Source organism: Bactrocera oleae, chromosome 6, assembly GCF_042242935.1.
Source record: "Bactrocera oleae isolate idBacOlea1 chromosome 6, idBacOlea1, whole genome shotgun sequence".
Classification (NCBI taxonomy): Eukaryota; Metazoa; Arthropoda; class Insecta; order Diptera; family Tephritidae; genus Bactrocera; species Bactrocera oleae.
Window position 1 is genome coordinate 57987647 of NC_091540.1, and position 25849 is coordinate 58013495.

Below are 25849 nucleotides of genomic sequence, written 5' to 3' on the forward strand. Positions count from 1 at the left end.
GTAAAACATCTAATTTATTTACAGCAAATAAGACATTGGACTTCGACACTATGGATGCCCAGCGTTTGGAGAAGATTCGTCAACTTGAGAATTATGCACCACCCACTAAAGCCGTTGTGGAAGAAAAGGGTCAGAAACCAATATTCTTAACTCCGCTCAGCAACTTGGAACATCTCAAGGAAGGCGAACATGGTCATCTGGAGTGTCGTGTCGAACCAATTAATGACCCTAACTTGAAGATTGAATGGTTCTGCAATGGCAAACAATTGCCAACTGGTCATCGCTTTAGAACTACACACGATTTCGGTTATGTCGCTTTGGATATATTGTATGTCTATGGGGAAGATACTGGCACCTACATGTGCAAAGCCACCAATTTGCTTGGTGAGGCTGTCAACACCTGCAATGTGCGTATATTGAACCGACGCAGCATGATTCTGGACACACAACATCCAGATGCTTTGGAGAAAATCCAAAAATTGGAGTCCAAGTCTGCACCGGCACGCACTGAACCTGGCGATTTGCCTATCGGTCCACCGCACTTCACAGTCGAACTGCGCGGCACCACCGAGATCTTTGAAGGTCAAACTGCGCACTTTGAGGCACAGGTTGCTCCCGTTCATGATCCCAATTTGCGCATTGAGTTCTATCACAATGGCAAACCACTGCCATCGGCTTCACGCTTCCACATTACTTTCGATTTCGGTTATGTTTCATTGGATGTCACACACGCTGTGCCAGAAGATGCTGGTGAATACTCTGTACGTGCTATCAACAATATGGGCCAATGCGTTTCTTCGACTAGCTTGAAAGTCAATGCACGTGGCACTATTATTTCGGAAACTCAACATCCTGAAGGTTTGGAGAAAATTCGTAAACTCGAATCGAATGCTCCATTCCAACGTCCCGAAGTAGAAACACCTGGCACCCGTCAACGCCCAGTGTTTACTCAACCACTGCAAAATATCGATCGCATTAATGAACATCAAACTGCACACTTCGAATGCCGCCTTATACCGGTTGGCGACCCAAATCTGAAAGTGGAATGGTACCGCAACGAGAAGATCATCGAGGATAGCTCGCGCATCACCAAACAACATGACTTCGGCTTTGTCTCTCTGGATATTTCCCATATTCGCAAAGAAGATGAAGGTGTCTACATGTGTCGCGCTGTTAACCCATTGGGTGAAGCAGTCACTACCGCTTCTATGCGTGTAGTTTCCGAAGCCTCCATCCAAATGGATACCCAACATCCGGATAGTATCAGCCGTATTCATCAACTTGAACGCCCATCAGTACCACGTGCTGAAGAACCAGAGCGTGCTTTCGAGAAACCAATATTCACGCAATTGCTTACTGGCCCATCTGAGTTATGGGAGGGTCAACATGCACACTTCGAGGCACGTGTTGTACCAGTTGGTGATCCATCACTGAAATTCGAATGGTATATCAACGGTGTTGAGCTGCAAATGGGCTCACGTCTGCGCACCACACACGATTTCGGTTTCGTTACACTCGACATTAACGCAGTGGTACCTGAGGACGCTGGTGTATACATGTGCCGCGCGTATAACGCTGCCGGTGAAGCCGTCTCCTCTACCGCTATGAAAGTTAAAACTAAAGCTAACATTGCCGGCGAACCTTTGATTCCCGAATCGTGGGAAGCCATTCGCCTGAAGGAGGCGTCCATGAATCGTGTGCCAGAAATGTTTGTAGACACAACACCACAACAGGCACCAGTCTTCACTACACACTTACAGAGCTACGATAAGCTCTCAGAAGGTCAACATGTACTGCTCGAAGCTCAAGTTGAGCCACGTGCCGATCCAAACTTGCGTATTGAATGGTTCAAAAATGGTATTTCACTTACCACCGGTTCCCGTATACGCAGCACTTTCGACTTTGGCTTGGTTACACTATCGGTTAATGGATTACGTGCGGATGACTCCGCCATTTACACTTGCAAGGCCACGAACCAAATCGGTGAAGCCGTATCGACATGCAGTCTTAAGATTGAAGATCGTCATTGGTTGCAAGGTGAGTCGCTACATCCAGACTCTCTGTCGCGCATTGGAGAATTGGAAGCACCCAAACCAGGACGCCCTGAGGCTCCAGAACCTGCTTATGAAGTCCCTGTGTTCACTACTCATTTGAACAATATCGAATGTAAGGAGGGTGATAATGTACGTTTCGAATCGATGGTCGAACCCTCCCGTGACCCAACGATGCAAATCGAATGGTCCTACAATGGACAACCACTACAAGCTGCCGCTAAATTTAAGTCAATTTATGACTTCGGCTACTGTGCTTTGGACTTATCGAATACCTATCCAGAGAATAGTGGTGTGTACACGCTCAAGGCAACAAATAGCAAAGGTTCAGCCACCACATCTGGCACACTCAAGTGCACAGGCGGTAAGACCTTCTTCTTGGATACCCAACATCCACAAGGTGAAGCCGGTTTGGAGGCTGTTAAGGAAACTGAAGAAGAATTGGCCAATCGTTATTCACGCCAAGTTTCGAAACCCGAAACCCAATATCCAGCGCCGATTTGGACGAAACCATTGCAAGCTGAGTTCCATCTTTCAGAGGCACAATCCTTGCATTTGGAAGGTAATGTTGAACCTAAAGAAGATCCTAACCTCTTCATTGAATGGTACTTCAACGGCAAGATTCTACAGCATGGCTCACGTTTCAAGATGACTAGTGAATTCGGTTTCGTCACTATGGACTTAACTGAAGTCTACGAACGCGATCAAGGTATTTACACTTGCAAGGCATACAATAAGGCCGGCGAAGCCTTTACCACCACCACCATTTTCTGCACCAGCAAGGAAAGCATTATCGAGAAAACACAGCATCCAAAGGGTGCCGAAGGTTTGGAACAAATTCAAGATTTGGAAGAGTCACTCCGTAAGGATGGCACAAAACCAGAGAAGCCAGAAGAAGGTATGGCTCCACGCTTCACCACCGAATTCATTGACATCAAGGATGTTGGTGAGGGTGAGATTGCGCACTACGAAGCCAATCTTATACCGACTGGTGACCAAAGTATGGTCATTGAGTGGTTCTACAATAGTAAAGTTTTGGAGGCTAGTCATCGTGTGCGCACCATCTATGCTTTCGGCATGGTCGCTTTGGAAATTCTTGGTACCAAGATTGAAGACTCTGGCACCTACACTTGTCGTGCAACCAATAAATATGGCAGCGCCGAAATTAGCTGCGTTTTGGAATGTGTTGAGAAGCCACGTGGACAGAAACCACGTTTCACTTCACACATCCAATCATTGGAAGGACTCAAGGATGGACAGTCGGCTCACTTCGAGTGCACACTCATACCAGTCAATGATCCTGAACTTAAAGTTGAGTGGTATCACAATGGTAAACTTTTACGCCACTCCAACCGCATCAAGACCGTATCCGATTTCGGCTATGTTGTTTTGGATATTGCCTATTTGCAAGACCACGACAGTGGTGAGTACATGTGCCGCGCCTACAATAAGTATGGTGAAGATTTCACACGCGCTACACTCAACTGCGGTGGTCGTGGTGGCGTCTTCTATGACAGTTTGCAGCCCGATTCACTGCCAAGAATTCGTGAACTTGAATGTCCACAAGGACAACAGGGCGATACCAGTGCACCAGTGGTTGCCGAACCACCCAAATTTATTACACAAATTGCGGATATCACAAAACTGGTTGAGGGACAGAGTGCGCACTTTGAAGCACGTCTTACACCAGTCACCGATCCAGATCTTAAGGTCGAATGGTATTTCAATGGTAAAAAGTTACCACATGGTCATCGTTTCCGCACTTTCCACGATTTCGGTATTGTAATATTGGACATTTTGTACTGTTACGAAGAAAACTCAGGTGTATATGAGTGCCGCGCCGTCAATAAGTACGGCGAAGACGTAACACGCGCCACACTGAAGTGTACTTCCAAGGCCAACTTGATTCTGGACTCACAACTGCCACGCGTAAGTATTTCAAAACACTTTTCTTTTGAGGAGTTCAAAATAATCACTTTCTCATTTATCCCTATTTACTTTCACAGGGCATGGAAGGCGGTTTGGAGAAGATCGCTAACCTCGAATACAGCATGGTTCGTACACGCGACGAAACTGTTGAAGAGAGCAAGGGCAAAGCACCTGTTTTCACCGTACCACTCGAGAATATCGACAATCTGCGTGAAGGTGAGAATGCTCATTTCGAAGCACGCGTCACACCGACTGACGATCCACGCTTGCGCGTTGAATGGTTCTGGAATGGACGTCCACTTAAAGCTGGCTCACGTTTCCGCACATTTTGTGACTTCGGTTTTGCCATTCTGGAGATCTCGCCTGTTTATCCCGAGGACTCTGGCGAATATTCTTGCCGTGCTATTAACGAATACGGTGAGGCTGTGACCACTGCCACCATGAAGATACAAGGTAAACGTAGCATTATTATGGAATCTCAACTGCCCAAGGGTATGGAGGGTACCATTGATCGTATTGCCGAACTTGAGGGTCTCGGTGGGCGTAGCACAGAATTCGTGCCCGAAGATGATAGTGGCAAGCCACCAGAATTTATTACAACACCTTTTGATATGGTCATCACTGAAAATTCGCTGGCGCATTTCGAATGCCGCTTGCAACCGGTTAATGATCCGAGCATGCGCGTCGATTGGTTCCACAATGGTAAAGCTTTGTGGGCTGGTTCGCGCATCAAGACAATCAATGATTTCGGTTTTGTCATTTTGGAAATTGCCGGTTGTTATCAACGTGATAGTGGTTTGTATACTTGCAAGGCCACCAATAAACATGGTGAAGCGACAGTTTCATGCAAACTGCAAGTAAAAGGCCGTCAAGGCATCATTGTTGAACCACAATTGCCTTCAAACTTCCGCACAGGCACCGAAAGCTTGCAGAAATTGGAGGAGAGTATGCATAAACGTGAAGAAATCATCATCGATGAGGAGCAACCAAATCCACCTAAATTTACTGAGGATATTAAGGATAACCTCGATGTGCCCGAAGGTGGCCCAATACACTTCGATTGCCGTGTTGAACCAGTTGGCGATCCAACAATGCGCATTGACTGGTTCTACAATGGACGTCCTATGCCCACTGGCTCTCGTGTACATCAACTAAACGATTTCGGCTTTATCGCTTTGGACATCGATTACATTTATGTACGTGATGCTGGTGAGTACACTTGCCGCGCTACCAACAAATGGGGCACAGCTACCACCACTGCCAAGGTTACTTGCAAGAGTAAGCATAGCATTGTGTACGATACACAATTGCCTGATAGCATGACCGCCGAAAAGTTGAAGGAACTCGAACGTGGTCGCATACCCGATGTACCCAGGATTGAGGAACCCGATTTCGGTCCACCAGAATTCATTACGGAAATTCAAAATGTCACTGCTGAAGAATCTGAAGCTATGCGCTTCGAATGCCAAGTGGAACCGAAGACCGATCCCAATTTACGTGTGGAATGGTATCGCAATGGCAAGTTATTACCAAGCGGTCACCGTTACAGAACTATTTTCGATATGGGCTATGTATCGCTCGATATTCTCTATGTTTATTCTGAAGACTCTGGCGAATATGTTTGTCGTGCGGTGAACAAACACGGCGAGGCACGCACCAAGGCGACAGTTTCATGCAAGAGTAAGTAATCACCTTAGAAAATTCCAAGAAAATTATTATAATAACAATTACTTATCTGCTTACAGAACTACCAACAATTATGCTGCAAAACCAAGTGCCACGTGGCATGAAACGCAATGAAACACTCACTCAAATGGAGGCCACCATTAAGAAATATACTTCAGAGGTGCATTTGACTGAGGATGATCTCTTCGATCCGGATCGTAAGCAACCACCTCGTTTCGTTACACAAATCAAGGATCAGACCTCGCTTACCGAGATGGCAACCACCAAATTTGAATGTCAATTGGCGCCAGTTGGTGATCCAAACATGAAGGTTGAATGGTTCTTTAACGGCAAGCCATTGTTGTACAGTGAGTATCAGCTTTAGAGAATTCAAAACTTATACAGGTTTCTCTAACTTATTTCTTTGAAACTCGCAGAAAATCGCTTCCAACCCATCTACGATTTCGGTTATGTAGCCATGAACTTTGGCTGGGTCTATCCAGAGGACAGCGGTGAATATGTGTGCCGTGCGACCAATCTCTATGGCAAGGATGAGACTCGCGCTTTCATTAAGGTCTCTGGCAAGCCTGGCATTGTCTATGACTCACAGCTGCCAGCTCATATGCAGGAGACATCTATTCAGCGCATACGTGAAATGGAAGCTTCGTGGCAAGTGTAAGTACCGCTCGTTAATTGAATTTTGACTTATTTTTTATAAAAACTGTTAGTTTACAAACAGTAAAGATGTTAATAGTTGCCACCTTTTCTAACATATTTATTATTATACTTATATATTAAACAGTGAAGTAGTCAATTATAAAACTGATTTTATGTAGGTAGGTACTTGACGGGAAGAAACTTTATAGAATTTCTGTAATTAATAATCCAAAAAATTTAAGGTTGCCACTCAATTTATTTTAATACAGATTTATATTATTATTAATTAAAAGTCATCACAATATGCAAATACAGAGTTACCACATCGATATTTATATTAGCAATGCATTTAACTAGGAAAAAGTGTTGCCATATTTTTAATAAAAATTTATTATATTGAATTTTATAATAATTAACGCATTAAATTTCATTACCAATAAAATTCGTTATGAAATTACAAATAAAATATATCAGTCTGGCAATACTATTTTTAAATTTCAATTATGATATGTACATATTTAATTACTAATATAATATTATATAATATATGCTACACAATATTGAGCCAAGCGATTTCTTCAATTAATCGTATCTAATATTCGTCCATATTTTCAATTACAATAATCATTTAGCAGAGTTGCCATATATTTTCAAAAATATAAATTAAAAACACAAATTTTGACACTAAATTTTTAGAAAATAATATATAGAATAATAATGAAAGTAGCGATGATATACTTTTTTTAAGAAAGGGTTGCCATCCTTTACTCAATATAGAAAAAAATATTTATTACATATAATCTTAAAATGGTATATCAGTGTTGTCGCATATTTCCATAGGAGGGTACTAAATTTATTATCGCTATACCACAAAATCGACAGAGTCGAAAAATTTAATTACAAAAAAACAATGTGGTTTTATAAAATTTGTGGTTTTTAATCATTCAAAGAAGCTTAGCATATTATTACCAGTTAATGAGATAGGAAATTCTAAGGAAACCTTTTAAAATTTTACGAAAAGTAATAATTTTATATAATTTCGTTATCAAAATATTTGTACAGCGTACCAGAAGAGGTCGATCCTGATGCAAAACCAAGAGCCAAACCGACTTTCGTTAGCAAATTGGAACCACAGACCGTTGAGGAGGGCGAACCCGCACGTTTCTGTGTACGCGTAACTGGCCATCCACGTCCCAGAGTTATGTGGCTCATCAATGGACACACCGTTGTGCATGTAAGTCACCACAAAAACAAAAATTAACAATTATAATATCAAATACTAACTGAAATTCTTTCACCAACAATCAGGGCTCACGTTACAAACTAACGAACGATGGAATGTTCCATTTGGATATTCCAAAAACACGACAATACGACACAGGCAAAGTGGAAGTGATCGCTAGAAATTCCGTTGGTGAATCGATCGCCACCACCGAACTGAATGTGGTCGAACGTTCAGACGATTATCGCGGTGTATTGAAGAATTCACCACGTCGTAAGTACACGCTGGATACCTTATGTACATTTACTTACATAGCACTACAGAAATTAACACAACTACTCTTAGCTTTTCTAATACGAAATTAGTTTATAAAAAAAATATATAAAAAAACATATATTTTTTTAAACACTAGACTAGTCAGTTATGCACTCCAAAAACAATAACAAAAAGACTTTTATAAATATATATACCTATACTTATATACTTTACTTATATATGTATATATACGCATTTATTTTTCGATACTCACAAACGAATGTAGTTTATAGGTGTTCTCTTTTAAAACAAATTCAAATTTACTACTTTTTCAATAACAAAAAATACATTAAGCATTGTATATATACATAAACATTTTCACCACTGCCACAACCAAAACTACCACTGTAACCATATTTTATTATACCAAAATACACGCTCAAAAATATATTTAAAGCATTAGGTAATCGTAAATTTTAAAGTTAAACGCATATAGGAGATTTTTCAAAATGATAACGGTACAAAACCAGCATTATTTCAAAACCTTTCAATTACAAACTTAAGACTCTTTCCAAGTCCACAAACAATTATTGCATTTGTGATACTGAAACAATACTTCAGAGTACAACCACGACCTCACTTATTTTGTTCTAAAACAATTTTAAAATATTTCCGAACAACTCGACACAAATTTTCTATGTAAGACTTTATACTCTATACAAAAAATATTTATTTCTGAATATCGTATAAGACAACTCAAAACTCCAATTCAATACTCACTTACGAGTACCTTTGTGCTGTGGTTCTCTCGACAAAAAATACAACACCAAAACCCAAAGCAATATTTCAACAATTTTCGAAACAGCGAAATCTAGTTAGATATTATTTAAATATTTACATGCACACTCAAAATCTTATGATATACCCAATACCTGAAAACAATCCCTATTCATACCTATTCCCCTCCTAAATGCCAAATATCCTGACATTCCTTCTCCGAGAAAATCCACAAAAAATCACACATCCAAGCTGCTTTCTATCCACGAAGTACTACCACTCCAGCCTGCTGACGCTTTTGGATGAGCGCAACGTCTATAGCTGACTTAATGCGGAGTTTCGATGCAACGCTAAGGTTTATAAATCTATACTCTGTGTCATTAAAAACAGTACTTTTATAAATGTTTATGTAATAATTGTTTTGTTTAGTGTATAATCAGTGAGTATTTTGAGTTTAACATAACGTTTGCAGTGTACTGTAGAGATTTTTAAAATACTGTTGCTTGATTTAGTATAATTTTTGAAAATCACAAAATTTTTTGAGGCATGTGGCAAGAGTTCGCTCATGCACTCTCTGTCTTTATCCTTCACTTTGCTTTACACAAACTCTGTCTCTATCGCTATCTCTCTTTACTGTGTGCTCGATCAGTGTCAGTTGTACTACCTTTCTATATCTTTTAAATATTTTTGGATATTTTCCAAATCATTTAATTTAACCTTGTGCAATTATTATTCACAAATTTATAAAAAACAAAAAAAATGTATCACTTGAAGATCTCTCTTTATCTTAACATCTGCCTCAACTCCATGGAAGGCTTAAAGCATGTTGTCTCTGAACCATAAATCACCAAATCACAACTCGTCTTTCAACTTTTGATATTCAAATAATTTGCATGTGTTTTGCATGACTTCGTTTATGATTAATTTACGAATTATCATTAGCTGTCTTCGATTCGCCAGCACTTGGAGAGTGACGAATCGAATAGGCAACTCGCATAAAACGAATACCATAGCTCAAAAGATGATTTTATTGTTTTAATAAGATAGAAAGTTGATAAATGGCAATTCGATGCCGGCTATTCTTCGTTTAAAAAAAATATGGGATAAATGTGATCAAAAAGCTAGTGAAAAAGATTGATTTGCCTTTACAGAAAACAATTCTTTAAAAAATTTTTTGATCTGAAATCAAACTTAATATAAAATAGCGATCAATATATATTAATACCAGTAAAAATGTAGACTGAGAGGTTTAAGAAACCACCTATACTTCGAAAAGTCTAAATGTCAGTAGATAGTTCAGTCCAAAGGATCCGAACTTTTTTTTTTAAGAAAATATGTATATTAAACACTAACTGCTTTAAAAATATTGTATTAGACTCTAATATTTAATATTTACTTCTGAAAGGGTTTTAAGTAGTCAGCGTCAACCGGCATATTTTTCAAGAACAAAATTAGTTCTTATCGAAGGTTCATGATACTGATTATGCCTGTGACTATACGAACTTACTCGGATCTCAGAAGCACTTGTGATGTTCAGCATCAACAGATTACTTTCACAAGCTTTGTATGTATATACTTTTAAAGTTTTCTAAATTCCGAAAACAAATTTTCCGAAAACACAAAACGTATTTATATCCTGAATATAGTTTTGCAACCACTAAATGACAATCTTTCAGGGACTAAGGAAATTTTTATACCTTTTTGGATCTCATCTCATCTGTTGAGCTTTCAAGTTTGAGAGAATTCGCCGATTGACTAATTTCGGTATCCAGTAAACCCGTTAATGCTAGAAGCAACCATACATATCTGAAAAAAGTTACTTCAAAATGATTATAAAATCTTGGAAATCAAAACATATGCATGATCCAAAAATCATAACCTGCAAATAAATTTTCTGATCTCTCACATTAAACTTGAAAGCTCAAAATTAGGCTTTTAACGTCAAAGTATTTATAAAAAGTATGCATGCTCGTTCCAAATTAGTTTTTAAACGGCAAATGTTTCTAAACCAGGTAAGCTCCAATTTGTTAGAACCGTCTTTGAATCGCTAAACGTAAATTAGTAAAATGTATATTTTAGTTTATTTCGCCTAAAGTTTTACTACTACTTTTTACGTATTTCTAAGTATTGCTTTATAACTGTAATTTATATATATATATACCCACAAGAGTAAAGACCAAAACCTTTATTCACCGAATCCACTACTCTTCCTGCCTACAGCTTGGTATGATTATGAGCTAACTGCTTATCAGAAAGAACGTCAAGAAACTGAGCTGGAGAAGATATTTGATGAGCGCAAACAATATTTGGCCGATCAAGGTAAACCTCTAAAGGGTGTCGAACACCTGAAACCCAAGCAAATCAAAACCGAAACACCCGACTGGCAACAAACCGTCAATGCCAAACGCAGTGAGGATTACTATAGTAAATTGCAAGAACTAGAAACCGAGCAATTGCTAAAGGAGACCAATTTGCGCAAGGAAACACATCAATATGCGATACCTGGCGAGAAAGTTGTGCAGAGTTCTGCTGCCAAGGGCATGGCCAAGTCCTACGAGGACAATCTGTAAGTCTACAAAATATAAATTTCGCTTTCAATTGCGCTTTACTAAGTATCTTCCCTTCATATATTTTTATTTTTAGGGAAGAGCAATCCACAACAACAACAACAGCTGCTAAGAAGGTTGTAAAGAAACCACCAGTTGAACCTGCTGAATCGTCGGTGCATGGACGCGAAGTGATCATGAATAAACAACAACAAACACAGAAGGAAGTTGTTGGCGATTTGGAAATTACACGCAAGATTACTGCTACCGAAACTACGGAAATGGAGCATAAGGGCACCGTGCAGGAGCGCGTTGTCAAGGGACCCGTACAACCTTCGAAACCACCAGTGTTCACCAAAAAGATACAACCATGCCGCGTGTTTGAAAACGAGCAGGCCAAATTTGAGGTCGAATTCGATGGCGAACCAATGCCCACCGTCAAGTGGTACCGTGAAAACTTCCCCATCAAGAATTCACCAGATTTACAAATTCACACCTTCAGCGGTAAATCCATACTGATCATACGTCAGGTGTTCGTCGAAGACTCGGCCGTATTCTCATGTATTGCCGAGAATCGTGGAGGCACTGCTAAGTGCAGCGCCAATTTGGTGGTCGAGGAACGTCGTCGTGCCGGCAAAGGTGGCCTAACACCACCTAGCTTTGTGAATGTGATTCAAAGCACCACTGTTTCTACTGGACAATTGGCACGTTTCGACGCCAAGGTAACCGGCACACGACCAATGGATGTCTATTGGTTGAAGAATGGACAGAAGGTACAGCCAAGCATTAAATTTAAAATGCTTGAAGAGGACAATGTTTACACGCTACTCATTATCGAGCCATTTGCTGAAGATTCGGGCCGTTATGAGTGTGTTGCCGTAAATGTAGCCGGTGAGGCACGTTGCGATGCTGATTGCATTGTCCAATCACCAACTAAGCCAGATAAGCCCACAACACCGGGCAGCGAGAAGCCACCACATATTGTAGAGAAATTGAAGAGTCAATCAGTGGAGGAGGGTAGCAAAGTAATCTTCCGTTGTCGCATTGAGGGTAAACCCACACCGACAGCACGTTGGTTGCGTGGTGAGAATATTGTGAAGCCATCGCGTTACTTCCAAATGACACGTCAAAGTGAATACTATCAACTGGTGATTTCCGAGGCCTTCCCCGAGGATGAGGGTACTTACAAGTGTGTCGCCGAGAATAAGCTGGGCAGTATTCAGACCAGCGCTCAATTGAAGGTGCGTCCAATTGAGAATCTCGATGCCCCACCAACCATTACCGCACTGAAGGATGTCTCCGTGTCGGAGGGTATGCCAGCACAATTCAAGACCACCGTTACCGGTAAAGTGAAGGCCACCAGTGTGCAATGGTTCCGTGAGGGTTCTCTTATACCGGAAACCCCTGACTTTCAAGTGAGTATTTTGTTATCTTTGCAAATTTTTTTTTAACCAAGTTCAATAGTATGAATATAAGAAACAAATCATAGATCACATAACGGTATTTTAATAATAGATATACCTAAATATTTAAGGGTACCCTCCTTTTAGCGAATTGAGGAATATCGAATAAGAATAGAAAGTTTTAGGTTACAGAGACCGCTTAAGACGCTTAAGTACAGAAAAAATTATATCTAACAGTTCTCTTTATTCAATAAAAAACAATATTTCTAATCTCTTAGCAAAATTCCCACTATTATTTTTTAAATTTTTCGAAACACTGTATTATTTCATTTAATCCATTCTTGTTAAAAACCGAATAGGATAGGACAGACAACTGAAATATCCGAAACTTATACAAACTTTTGTTAAAAATATATATTAATAATTTGACAGAGAGAGCGTCCAATTAGAGAGAATAAAATTCTAGAATTTAAACCCTTGGAAAGCTTTAACCATTTGTTTGTTCGATTCGCCAGTTCTTTAAATCTGAAAAATTCAGGTCAACTATTTTATGTCAATCTCTAATAATAATTGACAATTCAAGATCCTTGGATAAAACCCCTACATTATCACGGCCATAGTGACCTTGAAATCTCAAAACTGATGTATTTGCAATATACATATATATATCCTCTCTGTTGGTTGAAATGTTCAACTCTCAACTACCCATTCCCAATTTCCCAACCCATTTAGTCGACTGTGTAAACTCGATATTTATTACTCCCAGGGCGATGAGAAAACGTCTCTGAAACTGCAAGTTTTGGTAATCTACTATTTGATAACTGTTAGGCTTAATATCCGAAGGTCACTGATGATTTTCTTTCTTAAACTTTAAAGTTTTAAAAAAGCTTTCGTTTAAATGAGGGATTGCAACCTATTTACAATTTGTCACATGTTATAAAAATTTTATCTTCACAAATACAAATTTTACATTCAATTTAACAGATTTAAGAACAATACTTTTAATAGGGGTTGCCACCTGTTTAAAAAATTAACTCAATAAAATTGTTGAGAAAACAAAAGGTTACACTATGGATATCGAACTGAAGAGATGTATGAATATTGAAAATATTTTAAAATAAGATAAAATAAATGAAATTGTACAATAGGTTTCTTCAACTCAACAGGTTTAAGAATATTTTTGGCGAGAGCTGCTATCAGTTTAATAATGCAATTTAAGAAAATTATTAAGAAAATCAAATGATTACTATTGCCACCTGAAATTGTTCAAAGTTAACAATAAAATAAACAAATATATAGATTTATAGTTGAAAATATTTTCGATGGAAGTTGCCATCTGTTTAATAAAGTAGTTAAGACAAACAAATAATTAAATTGAAGAATTTTAAGTGAAAAATTTTACAGTATGGTAATAATCGAAAGGAGTTTAAGAAGAATTTCTGTTTGAAAAGGGATGCCACTCTCGTGAAAATTTTAAGTCAAGAATGTAATATGGGTATAAAAATGAAGAGGTTTCAGATACTAACAAATAAATAGATATATTTAAATAATGAACTGTATTTATTTATTTTCATTTATTTTTTATTTATTCATTTTTATTTATTTATTATATATATTTTATTTACAGATGATCTTCGATGGAAATAGTGCCGTACTACTTATTGGAACCACTTATGAAGAGGATTCGGGCATTTTCACCGTACGTGTAACCTCATCAACTGGACAGGTCGAGTCATCAGCTAAGTTGACTGTTAAAAGTAAGGATTGAATTAATAAGAAATTTACAAACAAAAAACAAGCAAACGAAAAGCAAAAATTATAGTGAACGAATATGCAAAAAACGTTGACGGACGTAGGCTAAAACCGAAAAAATCCGAAAGAAATTCTTAGCTAACCAATAAAAAATACTCAAATTACAAACTAAGAACAACAATAACCAAACCCGAAAACGTTGCTGAAAAGAAAAAACAAACCCAAAAAGAACTTTCAAAACAAAGTGTTCACTTTAAGTAATATGAGACATATTTTAAAGAATACCCGCAATTACTAGTCGTAAAAAGTTTGAAACAATATTAAGAAAATTTTTCTGCAACCACTTACTTATATAAATATTAATATTTTATTATTATGCAAACGTAAAATTTATAAAAAAAAAAACATAAAACGAATTTAAAACTATTTATATAAAAATTAAAAAACATTTTTATTACTAATTAATATAATAATAATAAAAAGTGCGCAATCGACAAAAAAAAAATAAAAAATAGCGAAAATTAAAATGAAAAAACTAAATTTAATTTCTTCAAGTAAAATATATTCATATAAAAATTGCTAGAATATTTAGTGGAATTCAAAAGTTGAGCGACACAAACGCGACCACAGAAAGCGCTCAATTGTGGAAGGCATGTGTTTAATAGATTCCACATTGTATTTTCCATTAAAACACACAAGCAGGCGAGTGAATGTGCATACCGTTATTCATATACACACGCGCACACATAAAAGCGCAGTTGTATGCTTTTAATATAGTGTGGAATTAGGTATTATTTAGCTCAAGTGGTGTAGTACAGGGCGTATAAGCAACATTTTACAATTTTACTCAAACAATCGAGATTTTGAGCACACACATGCACATACACTAAATATCAGGCCACTTTGCGCTTTTCGACTCAAAAGTAAAAACAAATGTCTAATTCTAGCGCGCACACACACACACATGCACGCATAATTCCTTTATTAATGTGGAGATATTGTGAACCGCTTATTAGAAATTTTGAAAATTTTCAAATTTTTACTTAGTGCCGTGCGCAAAACGCACATTCATTTTAACAAACGAAAACAACAATAACAATAATGAAATAAATTAAAAATACAAAGCGACTGACTACACAATTTGCTGTCATCTACAATGTTTAAGAACACACAGACCTACTTCGTAGAGACGGACATAAATATGTGTATATGTATGTTTTTAGCTTTCTATATACATATGTACACACGTACTAAATAGTGCGCTTTATTGGTAATATGTTGCAATATTAGCAAGATACTTGTGCATATGTAGATATGTATGTATATTTATAACGGCATATAATTTTTAACGACACTGCCGACAATTATTGAACATTATAGTCAAATGTTTAGTGTCTGGGTAATAATTGTAAATTCCAATGCATTATTGCACTAAGTGTTGCAGTGGCTATGCGCTTGCAAGTAAATGCATAAATATATACGTATATATATACATATGTATAAGTATATAATATATAACAAGCATTTTGGACACACCTGCCTAACGGTGTGCATCACTCAAAAAACACCAAAAAAAAAAAAACATAAAAAGGGGAACAACTGTTTCGTGCGCAAAATTGGGGTTGTTGCGGCACCCCCTTGCCCTCCTCTCTCGCCACAAACACAAAAAACCGCTGGCTAAGTGTGCATTAACTACACATACATAGTTGCATGGACTCACGTACATCTGTGTGTGCAGCCATGTACAGTCATGCATAAAAATATGCGCTCATATTGTGGAAACAACATAAATTTTGACATGAAGAAGCGTAACGCGCGCATTCAAATTAAAAATGTAATGAATGTTCGCCCGCCTGCTATTCTTAGCCCATCCATTTTGCCGTGTGTACGGCTGCTGATAGGAAAATCGTCAATACAAACATATGTATATTTGTATTGTAGGTATGTGTGTAGCTGAGTGTACACTTAATAGGGCAAATCAATTATTTAAAATTTTGTTTTTAATTTCTTCTTGAGAATTTTAATTTTTTGAAAATTTTTAATTTTTAAGAAAATCAAATTTTTGGGAATTTTAAATGTTAAATTTTTAAGAACTTTAAAAATTAAATTTTTAAGAATTGTAATTTTGTTTTTGGATATTTTAATTATTTTTTTTTAATTCTATATATTTAATACCTGATATTTTTGAGACTTATTATTTTTTGAAAACTTTAATTTTTTTGAAAATTTAATTTTTTAAATATTTATATTATTTGCAAATATTATATTTGTAAATTTGGAATTTCTTGACTTTTATATTTTAAGATTTCTATTTAAATTTTTGTAAATCTAAGAAAGAAATTTCGATATATTTGAAAAACTCAATTATTTTTTGGAATGTTTTTTTTGCAAATTTCTATTTTTTGAATATCTATTGTCATCTATTTCAAATGTATAGAAATTTTTTATTTTGAAAATTTTCTTATAATCCACAACAATAGTTGCATACTTATGGAGATTAGCCTTTTGGTTATTTTGAAATTATGTCGATTAGTGTATTGTATTTTTAGCTGGTGTTCCATACGCCCCCCGCCAACCGCCCACAACACCTGTTGTTGCCCGACGCGCAGTGCATTGAAACACTGCCAAACAAAAACGACAAAAAAAGACACACGCCGCAGAATTTTAAGTTGAAATTTGAAAAAAATATAATAAAAACAATAAAAGTCATTATTTATCGTTTCGCTGTCGGCTGACAGTACTTTATTTGTTTTCCATCAACTTCAATTTGTTGTTGAAACTTTTAAAAATAAATAATATATTAATAAATAAAACGAAATAGAACAAAGTTAGTATTTTTTTGCATGCACTGTGTGGCAAAATACGGTAGATATTTTGTAGAAACCGTGACAAAAAGTAGGAGATTGTTACTTTTCAAGCATCTTGTTATATTTTAGCGGTTCTTGAGGCAACCAAAACCCAAGCCACTGGTTGGAAAGGCAATTTATTTTTTCTTTGTGCTTCCTACGCTCGTCTTCACTGCTGTTCCTGAGCAGCCAGTTGGCTCAGATTAGCTGCACATGTCGCAATATGCGCCATAATGCACCGTTACAACAAATCACTTTTGGCACTTACCCTAATGAATCATTATTTGTATGATTAGCCGAGTATAGTTTACATACGCTACACTTACTAATCATTAGTTGGCATTAGTCGCGCTCAAGCAAATACTGTAAACACAGCCTTATACACATAGGTTATTCGAGGAAAAAAATTTTAAACAAATAAATACAAAAACAAATGAAATGTTGTTTAATTCTTTGCCGTTACATTTGTCATCGTCAGCAATATTCGTCACCGGCACAAACGCTGCTCCTCGGTTGATTCATATCGTGTGTATATAAGATTTGTTATTTTTAAGTTTTCGCAATCGAGCCAGCTCACTATAGACGATATAGACGAGTAGATCATGTGTTGTTGATTATGCGCTCCACTGCCTTGTATATTTGTTGCTATGCGCTGACAAACGAAAAAGATGAATTAGTATTTAATGGTTTTAAATTAAAAATAAAAGCTAAAAATAATTAAAATGTATATTACCTATAATAATTATAAAAACGAAAAATAAAATATTGTTTCAAACTTTGACTAAAGCAGCGAAATGTTGCGCAGCTAGACTAGTTAAAATAAAAGTAAAAAAATAAGTAAAAAATTTAAAAAATTTTGAAAAAATTTAAAAAAAAATATTATTATTTATCCAAAAAAATCTAAAAATTGTAGAAAAGTTAAATGAAATTCCCTAACGCCTATTTGTCAACACTGGACTGTCTATTTTATTTATATATATAGGTACATTAATTACTATGCATTACCTTGCCGCTGTTTAACTCATATCATATACATACATATCGACCTATATACTTTACTTTTAAAATATGTATGTGTATTTTTAAATGTTTTTACAGTGTTTTGAAACAACAATTTATATTTTTCTTTGTATAACTGTACTGTAGTAGTGTTGCATGAGTTTTTATAATTACTTTTTTAACTAAACGCTTCATACTAATGCTACTTTTCATTACAATTGTGCGTTTATTAATCATTTTTTTTTGTTTTCAAAATTTTTTGCTTGTTATTTTGAAAAAAAAAAAAATATATATATATACTTTTTAATTATTATAAAGTTTGACTACATTTGTTTTGTTGTTTTTTTGAATTTAAAATTTGAAATAAAATTATAAATTTAATTAAACTTTTTTAGTTTTCAAATTTTTTTGCCAACTTTTAAATTTTTTTTACAATTATATGTTGTGTTTTCTTTCAAAAGCACATTGTTTTTTGTATTTTTTCTATAAAAAATATTACTATTAAAAATATATTTTTTTTTTAAATATTTTTCCAAAACAAATTTTGTTTATACATTTCATTTCGTATTTTGTTGTTTTATGCAAAAATTCTTACAAAAAATTTTATTCAAAGCGCTTTATTGCTTTTTACAACTCAAAACTTAAGTGTTGTTGTTTTTTAAGGCATAAGAAGCAGCTTGGCTTAAAAAATTAATTTTAAAATACTCATGCGACTAGGCTATAAGCGCGTTTACTTGAATGTCAACCACGCCAATTTAACTATTTAATATGTATTGTATGATTTTCTTGTAAAACGATAACTTTAATTGATAAATATTTTTTATGTTTTACTTAAAAAGATCAAAATCGATGTTAATTTTTGTTGTTAAGTGTTTTATTAAATTAAATTAATCACACTCTTATATATATTTAAATTTATATCTATATTGCATATATGCTGTTTGTATTACTCCTGTAAGCATAACTAATATTATTTTAATTGTTGTTTATGTTTATATACACACACTTATATATATATTTTTACATACATACAAACATTTATGTTATTTATTTTAATGATTTATGTTTCCTTTTTTTTTATTTTCGATGAATTTACGCAATAAATCACACAATACAACATTGCTAAAAGAAATTAGCAGCAATTTTTTCATTCTAAACCATAAAAAATTTTATCATTTCACAGCTTTGCAAATGCCTTAAATTATCCTTTAGCTTACTATACGCCTGCGTATCCTATACTTAAAACGCTGTACTCTGCTGTTAAACGCCATTTTTCAGCTAACAAATAAATTACCGGCTAACTACCATTATATTTGTATACAACACTTCACCACATCAGCAAACCAGGTAAGTGAAAAAAATGAAAATTAAACGAATCTCAAACTAAAATTCATATTGGTACTTTCCTCTATTGTAAATTTTCATCGTCTGAACGCGTCACTAAATTATTTTGTTAGGCAAAAAAACACTTCCTCAATATACACCTTTCGCTTTCAAAGCGTCGTCGAAGACTGCACTAAAAATTTCAATTTTTCTTAGTCGATTTTGTTCGCGCCCCGTTTGCGTTCGTGGGCAACATCGCCGCAATCGGCTGGCAACACAATCGGCAACATGTTGCGCATGTGTGTAAATATAGACAAGCGTTAGCAACATTTCGGTATGCAAGGCGACACACCTTCTGCATATGTAGATACTCGTATGTATATGTGTACGCCAGGTGACAAGAAATACACTGAAATATATGTATATATAAATATATATGTATGTAAGTGTAGATATATATTTAAATATCTATATACATATGTATATACACATCTTTATGCATACATTTCATGCCTGCTATGAACGCTGCGGTGTTCTTTATTGACTTCGTCCTTCGACAAATGTCAGCATCATTAAAAATTCTTAAAGAAAAAATTTAAATAAAGATATATATATAATATATATATGTATATATATATACCACCATACCATAAGCGCAACGTGCCCCAAAATACCATATATCATTCGTTCATCTCGAACTGTCCATCTTCATATGCAATCTCTTAATTCCTCTATCAGGCAGGCAGCAGCTATTGTTGCATTGTTTTCAATTTGATTTTTAATTTTTTTTTTAATTTCTTTTAATTTTCTATAAATTTTTTTAAATTTTTTCACTTTTTTTTGAAATTTTTTTTTTTTTATATTTTTGTGGTTAACAAGTAAGCACACATGGTACAATGCCAATTTCAATTAAAGTTCTTCACATGCAGTTTTATATATTTTCGTCAATGAAAACTCATCACCGAGTTATCTCGAGGAAAAACAAGATAATTGCGCATATAGAGCATCAATTCGCTTTCAATTTGTTTTCACCTACCAGTACATATGTATATATACATATATATGCTGCATATGTACATGTGTCTGTCTTGGCTGAGAGCTGATGATCAGTTTTTCCGATATAGTCTGTGACGCACTCATTGCTTAATGGCTGAATTGACTTTGAATGCATCATTTGTTTTTATTGAGCCTTTTTTAGCGAATGTTTAACTGAATTAATTTTAGAATGCTTTCGAATGTGGTTAGTAATATATATAACGGTATAAATGAGGTGTTGTTTTAAAACTATGGCAACATTTTCTCGAAGCTTTTTTTTTTATGCAAGCAGCTATACAAGCAATCCTGGTACCAGCTACTATATAGAATGAGTTGTTAATCTAAATATTGTATGTGTTTCAACTTTCGCTGTGATACCACATAATTTTTAAGGGATATATAATGAGGCGGTATTCCAAAAATTTATCTCCCTTTAATTTCACTGAATCATGCAAGATTTATATCAGCTATAATATATATAATACATAGTATGAGGTGTTATTCTTATGCAATCATTAAATTGGTATGGGTTTATAGATCCCTTGATAACTGAAATTAAACCCAAAATCACCTAAAGCAACTGTATGTAAAATAGGTTCTATCAAATTTTATACCAAATATAAAAGCTATAAAACCAACCTAAGAAGTATATAATTCGACCTGGAACGACAAAAAAAAAAATTTAAAATAGTGTCCTTGGCCAATACGAGCATTCCAAGATTTAATCTACTTTTCCATACACCTGGTTTAAGCTCGGTTGGGATGACCTTCAATGCCTTCAGCAAATTTTGATTCTTTCGGCTCATTTTTGGAGAGCCTTTAGGTATGAATCTAGCATTAATACGCGTTATACCCAAAACATTAACCAAAATGTGTGGAGCGCTCCATGAGAGATGCTGAGATCCTCTGCTATGTCTTTGATGCCAATACCACCATTAACAAGCAGTTTTTCTTTAACTTGTTCGGTGTTATCGTTATTAACAGATGTGTAGGAACGACTCGCAACAAGTACTTTACGACCGTGGACAGTAAGAATTCGATACTAAAAATTCGACTTTTTTTTACTTTAAATAGTAAAATTTTCCATGAAAGCTGTCATATTGACACAAAAAGGAGTAACCAAAAACTTAATTTAATTGACTGATATGGTCGCTTATCCAAATTAAATCAGCTAGTAACTACTTGAAAGATTTAAGGCTTTTGGCTTAGAAAATCGCTCGCTTTTTCGATTTCTAATTGCCTTCTAATTGCATAAACCATCCTTCATAGGTAACAGGTAGTTTAATGCGTGAGTGAAAAGTGAGATGTGATGGGAACAGACTCCCACACTATTTCAAAATGTATGCAAGAACAGTTAAACACTTATTGTTTGTAATAAATATTTGAATTCAGCGGTTAAATTGAACAACTCTCCCTCCTAACTTCTAAGGCAGTTATTCTTCTCGTTCGGTCGACGGAACTCGATTTCGCGACTGAAACGAAATCTAACTTGGACTCTCGGACTTTTTTTAAAAGTCGGCAAAAACCGATCTGGACAGAACTTCAGACAACAAAAATCAGTCTACATATATAAAAGGTAGCTTAGAAATTTAAAAATCCTTCACTTACAAATTACAGTAAAAGTGTTTCCGATGTTTTTATACATATACTTGTATTGTATATAAATATATAGATACTTTTCGGTGCTGGGAAATTAACTAAACTTTTAGTTTGAATTGTGGAAAAAATATTAATTTACTCTTGTTTAGTTCTAATGTATACAGTTTAGTGACAACAACAACGGCTACAATGGATACGTATAGCAGTATATGCACGAAAAATCGCAAAAACATATTCGAATATATGTATATATATATTTTAAAAACATAGCGAAATAATGGAGCACCTGGACAGTATTATTTTTAGACTGTAAAAACAGACCAATTACTCATTTTTTTACTATCTGTATGTATGCCTAAGTACATATATCTGTCTATGTTTTCGAAATGTTGCCAGCTACAAAAACTTATCTCAATATGTCAAAAATAATTTCGTAAATAAAAGAGGTCAACGTATTTTAAATGATTTTATTTTAACCAAAGGAAAGGGAAGGCAACATTTCATAAGCAAGACTACCGACAAGAGGAAACGAAATTGGAATAATTAATATGGTGGGGTCTGAGATGCTGTTTTTAGAAACTTCAAAACTTGTGTGAAATGTTTATGTTAGAATTGGAGCAAACGAACATATAAAATGAGCTTTCATGCCTTTTGTAAATCTACAAATCTATATATGTATGTAAATAATTAATTATGTATGAAGAGGTCGGCAGGAAAATGGTGGCTCACGTGTAGTTGTTTTCTCTTAATACAATTTTGGAACAAAAATATAAAAAAAATGTACAATAAATATACAATATATATACAATATATATAATAAAGGGTGTCCCAAAATTAACGCAAGATTGTTATTAAATAGAAAACACAGTTTTTAATTAGTAATTTTTTTTTTTAATACGGTAGAGAGTTCTTTATGGAATAACATAACGAGCAAATGGCCTCCACGGCATTCCATACATATACGCACTCGTTTGTCAAATTTTTCCAAAACTATTCTCCATAAATGTGGCTGAATTTCATTGTTGCAACATTGAATCTCCTCCTTTAAGGCACGCGTGGTTGTGGGCTTATTGCAATAGACCTATGATTTTAAATAGCTACATAAAAAAATCGAATGTGCTTCATGGCTTAGAATGATTTTGCTCTAAAAATCAGCATCCATTTGTTGATGCTCAATAATACATTCAACAAACTATCTTCGCTGTGCATGAATTTTGTAAGGTGCCGTCAAGCTTTCAATATTTTTGAAATAGTGTTCAATAATGAAGACACCAAACCTAAACTGTCAGCTGTCAATTTGTTTCTTTTTTTGACATCTTCAACACCTTACTACAAAAATGGCGGCAAATTTAAATCTTGCATTAATTTTGGAACATTCTTCACTTGAAAATCATAAAAAATATTGCATAAAATCTAATTTCATCATCTATACACCTATGTGGTTATGTTTTACTAGTTTCAAGCATTGAGTGGATAAATTAGGTTAGTCTAGTTTATATAGGTTATGTTGAAATATTTTACTTAAATATCTCGTGCTATTTCTTGTAGTATTTAGTCTCTTATAGACCACGAAGTCGACAATACCTTCGAAGTGATCCCAAGCATGATAATTAAAGTAAATATGCGACCAAATACTTAAACTCTTTGACATTTTTGACTCAGTTCCATTTTAAATTTTTTTAATGCCAAAAATTTCCACACACAAAAAGTTTCACTATTTTTAAGATATTTCTAAAAAAAAAAGTTGATGTATTTTTAAGAGAATTTAATTACTTTCCAAGATAAACACTGACCTAAAATTGTTGATTTTTCATCATTTCATATCTTGAAATTATTTTACAATTATTTGTTGAGATTAATAAGTGATGATTTGCTTCTAAATTTTTAATTTCAAAATTTCTCAAACACATATGAAAACGAATAAAAATTCATAGAGAAGCTTGGCATCAGCTCCTACCACAAAACAACTTAAGTTCCGAAACAAATTTCTTCCTAAAGGGTACAAATTTCAACTCTAATATTTTCCTTCAAGGTACAACACCAACTTTTTTCTTACGGCGTACTTAGTGGGTATGTTAATACCCGATTGCATGCTGTAGCAACGGGCAATATTTCAAGCTGCAAATTAGGTCAATGAATTATTTTTAAATTTTCAGACAAGGAAACAGCTGTCCATAAAGCTATCATAGCGCTGCTATTATTTCGAGCATGAAATGCCCAACTAAATACCTCCTAAGCAGCAAAGTTTTGGGAAACTTGTAGATTAAAAATGCAGAGATTAACACATATCACCTAGCTATTGCAACAGCGCAACAATGTTGCACAAATTTGGGTGATTTCTTCATGGGGCGTTGGCTGAATTAAGTAGCATCTGTTTGTTTAGCCTACGAAATTGCATTACAAAAGCGACTTCTATAGTGTAAAGAATTTTTCAACTTTCAGAACAATTACAGTGAAAGAAAGAAATATGTACAATCGAACTCCCAGTGTGAAGAAAAAATATAGTATTGGGGAAGAAGATGAAATTTTATATGAAAAGAAAATTAAATTTTACGATATCTGTTTGCATTTTATCTATCATCCAGCATCTTCTTTAGTAGTACGCAACAGTGCTCTTGTCGACCATTTCACTCATCCCCATTCACTCCAAAATCAAAACCATTTGTTTTTTTTTTGAATGGTCGCTCCATAATTGGCAATGACAAATCAACTCCTAAGCATATTGCTGAATAAAAAAGTTTCGAAAAATCTTTAAATCATTCCATAGTCTTCTGCACAACTTTCTCTTTCGAAAATGAGTTGAAAATCGCTTCTGGTAGAGCTGCATATTTATGTATAAACCGAATACACAAATATTTTATCACTTATTTGTACAAATTTAGTTAAAGAATTTCGAAATTTTATAATCATATTTATAAAAAAAAAACTAAATTTATATTTATAAAAAAATTATAAAATTTATATTATACAAAAAATTTAAAAATGTATATACAATATATAAAAATGTTATTCAGTAATTTTTACTATTCTGAGTCTATGGCTTTCTCTCTGTATATAAAATGATGAAAAGATACAAACGAACATACATCAAGACGTTTGTCTAGAAATCAGCTCTAGAAATTTATATTTGAAAAATGTGCACCATATAGTATGCATACTCACCTGACACATCTAATTACAAAAATAGTTTAAGGTTAAATCAGCTAACTTTTAGACCATGAATTTTGCACTTCGAAAGCTCTTTAAAGCAATTTTATTAAGATTTTTTTCCTTTTCATATAAAAATTAAGAAGTGTGAAGATCAACTGTCAAACAAAATGCACATGAATGAAAATATGTTTAATCACATAACAATGTTTACATATTTTCGAACAGAAAAACGCAAAAAGTATCTTCAAAATTCATATTTTTCGCACAAAAATTCTCAGTCAAGGGCCATCAAAGATGAAATATGTAATGCACTTAGAAACTATTAGCTGTGCGAACAAATCATAGAAAAATATATATGTCTACAAATAAATATATATATATATATACATAAATTCATAGGGGTATATACAAGTATATATATATTTGTACTTGTAAATAGTATTTGAAAAATGCATAAATATGTCTATAAATCAGACAAATAATTATAAGCGTGCAAAATTTAAGAGGCAAAATTCGTATATAAGGTATATTTATATGTACATAAATACTTATATATGGCTGCATTTTCAAATGTACCACATTCTTTTGCTACTTATATTGACCACCTGTGATGATGAGTGTATAGTTTCTATGAAAAAAA

General features: G+C 34.6%; 1 protein-coding gene and 2 long non-coding RNA genes across 4 annotated transcripts in view; 1 reads left to right on the plus strand and 2 right to left on the minus strand.

The window, feature by feature from the left end:
• Window positions 1-17826, plus strand: part of sls (sallimus) — a 33734-nt gene extending 15908 nt beyond the window's left edge. The window contains exons 7-15 of the mRNA XM_014234436.3: window positions 25-3980; window positions 4058-5660; window positions 5726-6013; window positions 6083-6320; window positions 7365-7536; window positions 7611-7797; window positions 10777-11122; window positions 11200-12517; window positions 14133-17826. Of these exons, the coding sequence (XP_014089911.2) occupies window positions 25-3980; window positions 4058-5660; window positions 5726-6013; window positions 6083-6320; window positions 7365-7536; window positions 7611-7797; window positions 10777-11122; window positions 11200-12517; window positions 14133-14273 (8249 nt within the window). The 3' untranslated portion in view covers window positions 14274-17826. The remainder of the gene's footprint in view (window positions 1-24; window positions 3981-4057; window positions 5661-5725; window positions 6014-6082; window positions 6321-7364; window positions 7537-7610; window positions 7798-10776; window positions 11123-11199; window positions 12518-14132) is intronic.
• Window positions 1-25849, minus strand: part of LOC118680386 (uncharacterized) — a 290728-nt gene that overhangs the window by 246905 nt on the left and 17974 nt on the right. The gene's annotated exons all lie outside the window — the stretch shown is intronic.
• Window positions 16967-19935, minus strand: LOC138857855 (uncharacterized). The gene is made up of 2 exons (XR_011397063.1): window positions 19320-19935; window positions 16967-17755 (listed from the first exon to the last, which is right to left on the minus strand). It is a non-coding gene; the product is annotated as an uncharacterized lncRNA (long non-coding RNA).